The 12,841-nt window shown below is 37.7% G+C and overlaps 1 protein-coding gene across 1 annotated transcript in view; it reads right to left on the bottom strand.

The window, feature by feature from the left end:
* The window catches only part of RAPGEF5 (Rap guanine nucleotide exchange factor 5), a 225,789-nt gene that overhangs the window by 161,904 nt on the left and 51,044 nt on the right, over positions 1–12,841 (bottom strand). The window contains exons 2-6 of the mRNA XM_067562081.1: positions 11,004–11,054; positions 10,568–10,674; positions 9,113–9,234; positions 7,357–7,525; positions 2,407–2,473 (exon numbers count right to left, since the gene is read on the bottom strand). Coding sequence (XP_067418182.1) covers positions 2,407–2,473; positions 7,357–7,525; positions 9,113–9,234; positions 10,568–10,674; positions 11,004–11,054 — 516 coding nt within the window. The remainder of the gene's footprint in view (positions 1–2,406; positions 2,474–7,356; positions 7,526–9,112; positions 9,235–10,567; positions 10,675–11,003; positions 11,055–12,841) is intronic.

Raw genomic sequence — 12,841 nt, 5'->3', positions numbered from 1 at the left:
TGCTTTTTATTATTTATGAAATAATCATTCACTGTTTATCTTCTTGTCCGATGGAGGGCAAAAGGAACCTTACTGAGTATATTGATAATAGAACTGGTTGAAATTTTTCAAACTTTTTTTCCACATTGGAAACTTGCAAATAAATGCTCCCCCCCTACTAAAGTTTCCGTTTTTTCCAACAAAATTGGAAAATGGAAAATTTAGTTGGTGTTTTGGGATTTCCTTCCCCCCTTTTCAGTGGCAAAAAGTTTAAAAAGGAGAAGTAGAAAATTTTGAAAATGAAAAATGTTTTGAACCAAAAGTTTGATAATTTTTGCACAAAAAAAGTTTGAACAAAAACATTCCTTTTCTAAAGCTGCAGAACAAAAACGCCTTCAGAAACTTTCTACACATTCTCCCCTCCCCCCGCACCACCAATTTTTTGATGAGCTCCTATTGATAGCCTTTACTTAATATTTATTATGCACTTGTGGCACACTGTACTTCAAAGCAACACCCTGTAGCCCCCATATTCATCATTCACATATGGTTGTGATATTTCATACAAAGCATGCCACGTAGGGTATCATATGAAACGTCACGAACTGCTGAAACCCATTGTTCTGTCAAAATATGTATACCATTAGCATGTATGAAGTTAGATTTTGCTATATGGTTGCTACTGGAACATATTGTAGGTTTGAAAGTCTCTACTGCTAAGAAGTGAACCACTCCCAGGAGGGTGTTAAATGACCATTAATCAGCAGTGGAGTTGTAATCAAGGAATTTACAATTCAATGACAGTTGTGCAACCACCACACAATGGACTGAACTCTAGGACTCAGTTGCACAAGATCACACCAGGGGAATTGCTGAACCCTTTGATTTGGTGCATCCTGCCAGGACGTGTCTGGGCTAGTATTTTCCAGGCACATGGACTGAGGGTATAAAATAATGGACAGTGACATCATGCCTTGGCCTTTCTCTTCCCCACCTATGCTGGAAGCAACAAGGACACTGAGAAAACAGACGTCAGCTGAGGAGACTGGTCCCAGGCTTAGGGTAAAAGCCTGTGTGCTAAGAACCATAACATCCAGTGAGGTGAGAAAACTGCTTGATCTAAATACGGCCTACTCTAATAAGGTTTAAGATTTAGATTGTGCGCTTATCTTTTATTTTCTGTGGTAACTGTCTTTGGCCTTTTACACCTACCACTTATAATCACTTAAAATCTATCTGTCGTTAATAAATCTGTTTTACATTATACTTAAAACTGTGTTTTGGTTGAAATGCTTGGGAAATCTCAGCTCAGTTTACAAAGGCATGTGGTGTGTGTCCTCTCCACATCAAGAGAGGAGCAGACTGGGTGATAAACTTACACTGGTCAGGCTTCTGACCAGGGCAAGATGGTTCAGCTCTGTGCTGCAAGTCTGGAGAGCTGGGAGAAACTGGCTGGTGCCTTTCTCTGTATGATTCGTGAGTGGCTCTGGGGCATTCATGCAATCTAACTGGGTGTGGGACTCCACATGCTGTTGTGCTGAATGATAACACCTGAAGGAGTTTGCTACTTGTCACTAGCAAAGCACTGTGAGACAGCCCACGCTGGAGGGTTAATGGGGCATAGCAGTACCCCAATTCCAGGCTGTACCCTGAAGCCCATAACCTCATGCTCTTGCCAGTGCTGGCTCCTCACCTTCCTTAGCCCATCTTTGTGCTTTCTCGCAGGCTGCCTGCTCTACCTGTACTGTCCAGGCTGTCTACATTATGATTAAGCATACGATACGGTCACAGATTCCGTGACTTTCCAGGACCTTTGTGACTTCTGGGGCAGAGCTGGAGCAGCTTGCAAGCCCTGGCAGGTCTGTTTTTCACCCCACTCCAAGGGTCTTTTTAGTAAAAGTCAGGAACAGGTTGCGGGCTTCCGTGAATTTTTGTTTATTGTCTGCAACCTGTCCCTAACTTTTACTAAAAATACCAGTGACAGAACCTTAACCTTAATTATGATTTGAAGGTGTGATGTTGGAAGGTTAGATTGAACTAAGTACCTCAATCTAAGGTTCTAGTGCACCAAGGGGGAAAAAAAGTGTGTTTTACAACACACAAAATCCTAGCAGGGCAAGCTGTAATCTTACCTTGATGTAGCTTTCTGAGGTCAACCCTAGCAGGACATCCAGTCTCACAATAAGAGAAACATCTGGCCAAATTCTCCTTTCATTTACACTGAGTGTAAGTAAGAGAAGAATTGCTCTGAACAGCGAAGCTAACACATCAGTACTACCTCCGCCTGCCCATGGCTTCCTTCCAGAGACAAAACTAATTAAATTATGGTCATTTGTCCCCACTAAAACACTGTTCTTTCATTTGAAAGGATCCACAACTTGATATTTCAAATGGGAACAATACAAAACTTTAATGTGATAATCTTACCGCGGATGTGAGGTGAGCGAGAATTTCAGCATTGCTCTCCGCTGTGTCTTCTATTTTTTTACCAGGCCTTAAAAATAAAAATAAAATAAAGTTATCTTTATTTTGTGATTTTGTCTGGAGATCTTTCTTCATTCTTGGAAAGCAAGGAGGCAAATGACCACATCAAGTCACTGAAATACAAAGGGCTTTTGAGTTTTTTTGAATCAGTACAGAAGAACATAACAAAACTGACAATAATTGCATCAGTAGCATCAAAGTAAATCCTCTCTCATTGGTTGTCAAGTTTTCTTTTGATAAAAATCATGTAAATTGTTGTAAAGACTGCTCTTGTGATAAAAAAAATGTGATAAGTTATATGCTAGCCAAATAAATGCAAAAGGAGGACCTTTTTAGCTCAATTGCACATTCAACTGTATATTTTGATCCACTACAAATGTATTCCATCGTTTTCTACACAGGAAGGACTGTTGGAGTATTCCATCTGTCAAACAATATGCTTTGCTAAAAATGTTAAGCTCTGTCTTTTATAGAACAGTGAGTTCACAGATATAAAGATAGAGGATTCAAGAAATCACTTGCACATGAAGAGTTGATATTTAATATAAGCATGAAAGCTAAAAGAATAATTGTTAGACATGAGTCAGCAGTGAATGGGAATGTTATTCAGATTCCAGTGATTTAACAAGTATGGAAAAGGTTACATTACAATAACTCAGATGATAAAACAGTGGCTAGATAATGAGCAGTGGAAAAGGGGAGAGGGTGCAGACAGGGCCAGATTTAGGGGCAGGTGAATCAGGTGACTGCCTGAGGTGCCAGGCGTGGGGTGCTGTTTTTATTATTAGCAACAAAAGGGAAAATGGAATGTTTGACATAAAATGTTTCAGGCATTCTGTATGTGGATTCATTTTTCACTAACCTCCTAGAATGTTCTGGACCTTTGTAGAATCTTGTGGAACCTTCTAGACTTTCTGAGAACTACATTTTCCTTGAACCTCCTAAAATGTTGTCAGCCATGCCCATGTGGGTATATAAGGGGTGGGGCATCACCAGTCAATCAGTAAGTATAAGAATGAACTGAAGTGAAGTGAGAGCCCAGCTGCAATATTGTGAACCTTGTTTTATTGTGTAATTGTGAAAGTGAACTTATGTTTTAAAACTTGAAGAGTATAAGTAGAAACTAATAAAGGACATATTTAATGAGATATCAGAGATCTATTGAGTCCCTATCTATGCAACAAGAAATACTGTTACTACTTTTGTCATACTTAACATATAATGTTGGATGATTTTCGAAGACTGTGGAATATACACTTTTGCTCTCCCTAATACCGCCTGCTTACCCCATAGAAAATAAAAGATGCCCCCAAAGAAGCTCAGTATAGGAACAGTTCAGGAACTCAGTATAGGAAGTGAAAAGCTCAATTGCAATCTAGTTGGCAGCAACAGGCAAAAATATGTGAAAGGGAACAACATAGACCGGGCTTTAGGCAATAGCGATCATCCCAGTGTAGAACACATTGAGGAGCGAAGCATAAGCATATTACTAAGCATATTACTAAGGAATTAGCAGATTTACCTGAAGATAAGGAATGGAAATGTGAGGGAAGTGATAGAGAATCATCATCCAGTTTTCCTGGAGGCATAAAGAAGAATGATGATGAAGAATGTGACTCGCATGAAAAGGAGAGGGCAAAGGCAGGAAAAAGTGACTTTTTGAACTAAAGGACTAGTTAACATTCTAAGGCTGTCACCTACTGTAACGCTATTTAATACTGGTCCATCCAACCTTGATGCACAGTTCATTTTCTTGAGGTTAATACATTTCAGTTATTCTTAAATTTAAAAGTTTCTATACGCTTAGAGGAAACAATATTTTTATTTACTTATATATGGCATGAATAAATATAGATTTACAGATCCTAGTGTGTAAATTTATTGTCTTGTATGACAGTGATAATTAATGTATAGAAATCGTGCATCGAAGTGGTAAAATGGGTTGCAAATGCAATAAAAAAATAAGGTATTCAAAAGTTTAAACACATGGAAGGGGGCTGGGTACCAAAGACACACCTTTGCCTGGGATGCCATTTGGTCTAAGGCCAGTCCTGGGTGCAGAGACCCTGCCCCCAGTCCTTAGAGCACTCTGCCAAGGCCAGCCACAATCCAGAAGTCCAGGATTAGGTAGAACTTCCACACTTCCCAAAGGGTGCAATGAAGAGTGAAGGACAGGGCTATGCCCTTGGTTTTTCCATTAGCATTTTACTCTTCTCTACTCCTTTTTCAGTCTCTTTAGAGCTATTTTTCATTTTGCCTAGTCTATCAGTTCTCTAAAATACTAACCATAGTGCTCTTAAAAAATTCCATTTAAAATAGAGTGGACATTTTTCTCCTCCTTTTCTTTATGTTTTCCTACCCAAATCCAATAACGTTATATTTTGAGTTAAACTTTCAAATCCAGGATGTTCTAACTGATTAAAAATTAGGCAAAAAAATCAACTGCCTTGTTCTTAGTTCATTTATACATTTTTAAAGAGTGCCATGTTGGGTCATTGTATGTTGTAGCAGACTTTATTTTACAATAGCATACATGTAGTTATTCATTTGCAAGAATGTTTGTGTTTTCTTATTTCCAAAAATAATTGCTAAACCAAAACACAAAACAGATTTGTTTGGTACATACAGAAAAGTATTTACTCTGCCCATGCATTTAATTACATTTCCTTTTAAGCAGAAGCGTTACAATGTGCTAGCTGAAGATCCAAATAATTGTACTTTTCTTTTACACTATGTAAGATCTCTCACAGCAACATTTATTGCACCTCATAGAAGACTTACTGGAAATTGAAAAAAGATAGAAATCAGCCTGGCAGGATTATTCACGCAGGAATAAATAACCCTTAAGATATTTATTTTCCATTCCCTTTGACAGAAGCATGGTGTGCCTGTAAACTACACAGTTATACCAAACTGCAGCTGTTGTGATAAACACAGATCCCAGGTATTAATGGAAGATTCTGTCTTAGGGTAAATAATTGAATTGCTCTTGTGCTTTGAGATGTTTAATGAAGCAACATGTCTAGTATATGCAGATGGCACATTGTAGTTGATGTGTCTAGTGTCAGAATATTTTTCTGTAATTAAAAACAACATTTTATACTTTCTTACAAATGAATTTATTTTAAGGCAAGCATGTGCAAACTAAAATGGTAATCTGCATCTGAAATCACAATTTTTAAAATGGCTCCAAAAGCTGCCATTCTAAGTTCAACAAAAATGTTAGCAATGCTTGTAGAAAATTAAACAACAGCCAGAATGAATTAACAACATTTGAAATGGAGTCAGATGTGATGTTTTTAAATATAGACCACTTTGGGCACTTCTTGGTGCTAGTGTTCTTCTAAATACTTGACCTATCTGAAGTATGACTCCAAGAGGTGGCAGTTTTTCTAGAAATGATGCCAAAACATAGCAGTTTCAACCAGTAGATATGGCTGTAGACGTAATTTACAAACGAAAAGTGGCAATGAGTACCGGCTATTTCCATTTTAGTCCGTCTCCCATTTAAAACAAGACCCTGAAGGTATACCTGAATACAATCCTCTCACACTTTAAAATCATTAATTACTAGTGGATGAATTCACTAAAAGCTTTACCCACAGCCTGGTACTACAAAAACTGCTAAAATGATGCACAATACTGGAAAATTGCTGCATATAGTTTACTACAAACAGGAAACACTTCTCACCACTGAAAGAAATGTAACTCAGTCTGGGGTGAAACACAGCAGACTTTTGATGGTGCAAATAACAATTTGGAAAACAAACTAATCAGAAAATGTGACAGAAAGGAAAGAATACCTTAGCTCAATTAACATTTCAAGGAGGATTTATTTATTAATAGGACGAATAAAATAGTCGGAGGGTCTCAGTGTGTTCTACTAATATCCATTAATTTAGCCTTCCCACACCATGAAGTAGGTAAATATTGTTTCCATTTACCGGGGAGGAAATGGAAGTACAGATTAAGGGTCTGATCCTATGCCCTTTGCAACCACGGGAAAGAAAATCCCATTGATTTAACAGGCACTGGATTAAGGCCTAAGTGACTGCCCAAAGTCTTAGAGGAAGTCTATGGAAGAGCTGTGAATAGAATACACATCTCATAATTCCCAGTTTCATGACTTAATCACATCTTTTCTATTCAATTAGAGTTTTGCTGGGATACTGGGGGTCAGCACCCAAATGCTTAAGGAAAGTAACATGAACTTTTAATGATCAAAACAAGTGACCAGCCTTCAGTTATATCTCATTTGAAAGACACTATTCATAAGAACAGCCATACTGAGTCAGACCAATGGTCCATCTAGTCCATAAGTTTGAAAGTTTGGTCCTATTCACATTGGCCCTTTATGCTCATTTGTAATATTTTCTATTAGAAATTTGCTTTAGTGAAGATCCTCTTAATATCTGAGAAGTAGGGAAAGAAGTTACAGGAAAAAGCTTTTCTTTAACAGCAAAGATGATAGTTATAACTGATAGTCAATAAATATTACACACTTGTAATAAAAATATCAGGATTGAGGCATTGTGCTAGGGTCTGTACAAACTCAGTCTCTGCCCCAAAAGATTTTACACTTTAAATAGATGAAGGCAAAGGATGAGGATGAAAACAAGCACAGAAAAGTGAAGTGACTTGCCCAAGGCCTCAGAACAAGTTAGTGCCAGAGCTGGGACTAGAACCCAGGTGTCCTGACTCCCATTCTGATATCCTATACACTTGACTACACTGACTTACTAGTATTCTAATCAAGATGCTAAATTTAGCAAACCTATCAATACAATAACCTTAAAATGGAAGTGGTTACATTTATATATATTTTTGTACATAGTTTGTCAGTGTTACCCAGGCACTTACATTCAGCAAAAGTTACATAGAGAAGGTACTTACAGATTGCATGTAGCAGTCCTGGATGAAGTAAGAGGCAATAGTTGCAATAAGAGTTTTACACCATTTTGCCATCCTTCATCTCTTTCGAATTCACAGAAAAGGTAAGTACATTCATCAGCTGAGAACTGGTAGAAAACATGAGTGTCTTGAAAACAGAGTTGTCTGTCCACTGTTTGAAAAAATAAAATGAAATACCTTTTAAAGTTTCCTCTACCAACTTCACTCAATCATATGTACACGCTGAATAGTACATTATGTTTAATTTGCTGACCATCAAGGACAAAATTCTTAAAACTGAACTTTGAAGCTATCATACAGGGTCTAGCTTTAACTTATTTCATCCAAGGGATGCAGCCAAAAGGAAAAATTTCAAAGTGAGAGAACATCTAGGTTCCTGGAGTTTAAGGCAATATAGTCTGGGTACTTCAAGAACAGAGAGAGTTCTGCCTTTAAGGTACATAGTTATCAGAAAGAGGTCTTTCAACCAGCAGATTCATGGGCATGGTTTTTCATAAGCCTCTAGCTCATTTCTTTTGCTGAATGCCTTTCCACAGTGTAGCAAGATCATGAGGAAGAAAAGGATACATGAAAACAGAAGGAAAGCTTAATGAAAAAAAGAAAATATCTTAATCAAAGTTAAACATAGGGATCAAATACTTGAAATATTCATTCTCCATTCACAATGCACACATTGCAAATTCACCCCTTTTAAAAAGAGGTTGGGCTAGATTCAGTCCCGCATAATGCCACTTCTGCCAGCAAAAGCCAGGGCATAGAGCTGTACGCACTGTAATGCCCATCCCACAGGAGAAATTGATAGCATGACAATTCTTAGCTGATACATCAGGGAATGAACCAAGACCCCCACAGCTAAAAGCATGAACTGCTGCAGCTAATGAGTCAAGGCTCCCTAGCTTGCACCTTAATAGACTCCTGTCCTCAGAAGATCAGGCACAGAATGTATGTAACACATACATTCACCAGCGAGTTACATAAGCACAAGGTTTCCAAACTCCTCTGTACTTTGAAAGGAGTGGAGACAACTGGCTAGCACAAAGCCAAATAGGCATGGACAGGGAAGGGTCATGGTCTGGATGGGCTGGTGATGCACTGATTCAGCTGCTATGGAATCCTGGATGCAATGTAAAGCTGTCTTCCAATGGAAGACTCTCAGAGTGGCTATTGATGTAAACATCAACACCTGTGGCCCAGACTTCTGGGCCAAAACCTCCCCTCACTTAATCCGAAGTCAATGGGGCAACACTGGGAGAGAGGAATGATGTATTTGGCCCACATGATTATCAATGAGCTGAAAATACCTCTTCATCTACTGTGCTGTATTCTCTAGTTATGAAAAATTTAAAAAACACTAACTACTAAAGGAGTCACCTGATGAACCAGTGATTTATAGTGACTAAGCAACTGCTGACTTGTTGAAAATAGTGCAAAGCACCTGAAGAAAAAAAAAGTAGGGCTTTAGACATGCACATGGTCTTCAAACTGGTAAATAGGCAATTACATTTCCAAAAACAGAAGAGAGAAAACTGTGTCCAAAGTGATTCAGATCTTATATTTATTAAGTGAAACATCACATGGATAAGTCTACACCAAATTAGTATTAAAGGAAGTGACCTCCTAATCAAAAATCAATCAATCTGCATTTTGCTTTTTCCTTCTCTCTCCCAGCAAACATAAATTTCATTTTATGTATGAATGCCTTACTAACAGTGGTAGGACTTGTTTCCATAACACTGACCTGATAACACAATTCCCATATCCAATAGGAGCTGCCATACACCAACTGCTGTGGATCTGCACTTAACAAAAGGACAGTGCTCCAAGAGCCAGTCTACCAGCTCTGATCCAACACAGCTTCTCCTAAAAAAAAAAAAAAAAAAAAAAAAAAAAAAAGAGACAAGAAATTTATTTAAAATTCATATGGTATTCCACAATATTAGTGTTTGAATATATATAAAATCAGTCATAAGGTGTACTGCATAAGGTTGTGCAGCAGGTATTATTTGGGCAGGCAAATGTACTTATTTATCTCGTAAGATGAAGAACATCTGATGTCCATGGATACCTACCTGTAACTCAGAAGCATCCCAGATGGGACATCAACATATTTATTCCCCACAAACGATCTGAAGTACCTGTAAATTGTTGCAGTGCCAAGGGTTTGCTCATCGTAAGACGAGGACGTCACACAACTATTAAAAATTGTATTCCATATCATTAGTGATGCGTGTGTACAGAGCCCCCACATGGGGGTGGAGGAAGGGTACACTTTACTAGGGCCCAGAGGCCCTAGGGGGCTCGGCCCAGGCTGCAACCCCCATTACCATGAGGGAAAAAATTTTCCTGGCTCATGAGATTGTATGTATGGGATGAGGGATTGTGGTATGTGTGTGGGAGGGGGCCCGTGATACAAGTTTGTACTGGGCCTGAAAAAATTATGCTTGGGCTCTGTGTGTGTGTATAGATATACACAGCTGAGTGGTATATGTTGTATGTATATATACTATTTTTATAAATCAATGTTAAAAGTTGGAACAGCCGAACCAGACTCTATTAACGGTTGACATCATTTGAACCTTCAGCCTCATTGTTAAAATTCTTCTTCAAACATAGATATAAGTAGTAGAGCTAAGCATTATGTAAATGGCCCTGACTTTAAGAAAGGGGAGGATTGAGCCTTTTGACTAGCATTTACTTTGTGTCGCTGCATTACTAGCAAGCAATAACCTCATTTTTATATTCAACAAAAATTAACAGAATCTGCATTTTGTTTTTAAACACATGAATTAATGGCATTAAAACAGAAACTTGCAATTTTTGCATAACTGAAAATAGGAAGAAACACTTGCACTGTAGCATGATGTGGTTGGATAGTCTTTGTTTCATTGTCGAGATATTTTGTAAATTACATTTAGAATCACTGTGTAAACAAACACTGTACCAGGGTGGAATCTAGCTCATTTCTTTTTTAACAGAAAATCAGACAAATGTCATTGTTAATATGTGAAATCATAAGCAATCATGCTAATAATATACACACTCACAGTGCCTCTTTTGTACAGAGAATAATGAAAGAATATTCAGATGCATAGATATTGTTATTAAGATAGATAATATAAGCCTACTACCCTCATATTAGGGCACAGACCAACACAAACAGAAAAACAATCCAAAAGCAAATTAACTTTGTTACCTGCAAATTCCTGTAAGGTACACTCTGTCTTTAATCAGGTCAGAAGCTTGAACTGTAATAATATTCCTGAGAGCTCTCCCAGCACAGGAAGAACTCTCTCCATAAATCTAAATGAAAAGAGAAATTGCTTGTTTATCTAGATACAGAAAGTCAGAACACTTAATTAGGTAGCTTTGTGTGTATTTAAGTTACACTGGTACAAACATGATTAAAACTAATGTGATATGAGTCTACCTCTGGGTTTACACCAGAATACTTAAATAGATTTATCTTACTTGTAAAAGTTTTCTAATGTAGACTAGCCAAAAATTGTACAACTGGATCTAACTGCAGGCTCTATTCATCAATTACTCAAAAGCCGTAATTAAGTGGACACAAAAAATTGTTCTTCCTAACAACTCTTTTAGTATGTGGAATTAAAATGTTTTAAAAATACCTCGCTTGAAGGGTTTTCCAGATACGGATTTGAAATTCGTCTGGACAAATTCTGTAAAAGAGAGAGATTAATACAGTCACTATCTGTAACCAAAAATAGGAGTGACAGATAAGTCATTTATCTGTTGAAACATGGTTAAAATAATTTATAAATCATCAGAAGTATATTGTGTGGCCTCATTCTAGTCCTTAATGCACATTTGTTCATATCATAAAGATCTGTGGTCGGTCCAGTGTTTATAATGATCTAAAATGGGAGGTGAGCAGTGAGGTAGCAAAATGCAGATGATACAAAATTATTTAGGTTATTCAGGACCAGAGAGGCCTGTGATAAACTTCAAGAGAGACCTAAATTAACTAGGTGAATGGCCAACATGAAAGAAAATGAAGTTCATTGTCGACAAATGCAAAGTAATGCACATTAAAGGGGAAAATTTAAACTACTCATATGCCTCCTGAGTGCTAAATTAACTATCCACTCAGTAAACGGACTTGGGTGTCACTGTAGACCCCTCTTCAACGGGAGCTGTGGTCAGAAAAGCACACAAGGTGTTAGGATGCATAAGGAATAGGATGGTGAATAATGAGATAATAATGCCTTTATATAAATTAACAGCATGTCTTCATCTGGAAGACAATATGTAGCACTGGTTACCCCATCTCAAAGAGGATACTGCAGAGTTTAGAGAAGGGCAAGGAGAAATTTATGTATGTGGAGAGATTGAAAAGACTGAGATTACTTACCTTAGAAAGGAGATGATTAAGAGGGACATGATCAAAAAAAAAAAAGGATGGTATAGAAAAGATGCACAACAAAAACAAACAACCCCCCCCCCCCCACACACACACACACACACCCCCCAATGGACATTCAACAGCATTAAAAGATGGAAAATTCAAAAATAAGTCAAAGGAAATATTTTTCATAAAATGCATAATTAGACTGTAAAAACAACAAGAATCCTGTAGCACTTTCAAGACTAACAAATTGCTACAGGACTCTCATTGTTTTTGTTTTATACAGACTAACACGGCTTCCCCGCTGAAACTTTTCATAATTAGACTGTGGAACTCATTGCCACAAGAAGACATGGAGGCCAAGAACTCAGCAAGACTGAATAAGTGATTGGACGTTTATAGGAAGTCAAAAATATCCAGTGCTATCAATTAACAACAACAATGTTGTAAGGGATATTTAACCTAATGCTTCAGCGCTTAACCCACTATGAGAGATCAGGATAAGACTGAATGCACGGGGAAGGGTGGGGCAGATTATCCCAAATCTGCCTACTGTGAGTTTCATATACCTGACTCTGGAGCATCTAGTTCTGGACACTGCCAGACAAGATACTGGACTAGAGGTCTACTGGTCTGATCCAATGTGACAATACCCGTGTTCCTTTAAGCTGCCTACCACACAATTCAGCTCAATATATAAATACTACCCACAAGAAGCCCAGCAGTGGAATAGTAACAGCTTTCCGGGTCAGGAACCAGGTGCTCTGGCAAAACAGTGTAAGGACTGCATAGCTCATATTAGTCCAAGTTCTAGGCAACAATATTAATTCCTTACTTTGAGAACAATCCACTTTGCATACAAAATAAAAAAACTCTCGTATGAACACAGTGGAATAATTATTGAACCCTTATTTCAGAAACACCTAACTTTTTATAAATGTAATAAAACTCAACATACAACACTTTTTACATTTTCAAAGCATATTACAAATTTTATTGTAGCACTATGTTCCTTATTTGACAGAAGACAGCTCAGTATGGAAACAAATAAAATGAAGCTAAACCTACTTTCCTTTACCCCATATACAAAATATATTTCAT

The sequence above is a fragment of the Emydura macquarii genome, unplaced genomic scaffold (genome assembly GCF_026122565.2).
Source record: "Emydura macquarii macquarii isolate MOO-44397 ecotype Brisbane River unplaced genomic scaffold, CSIRO-AGI_Emac_v2 contig_2422, whole genome shotgun sequence".
In the NCBI taxonomy this organism is placed as follows: domain Eukaryota; kingdom Metazoa; phylum Chordata; order Testudines; family Chelidae; genus Emydura; species Emydura macquarii.
This window is presented reverse-complemented; position numbering and strand designations above follow the sequence as displayed.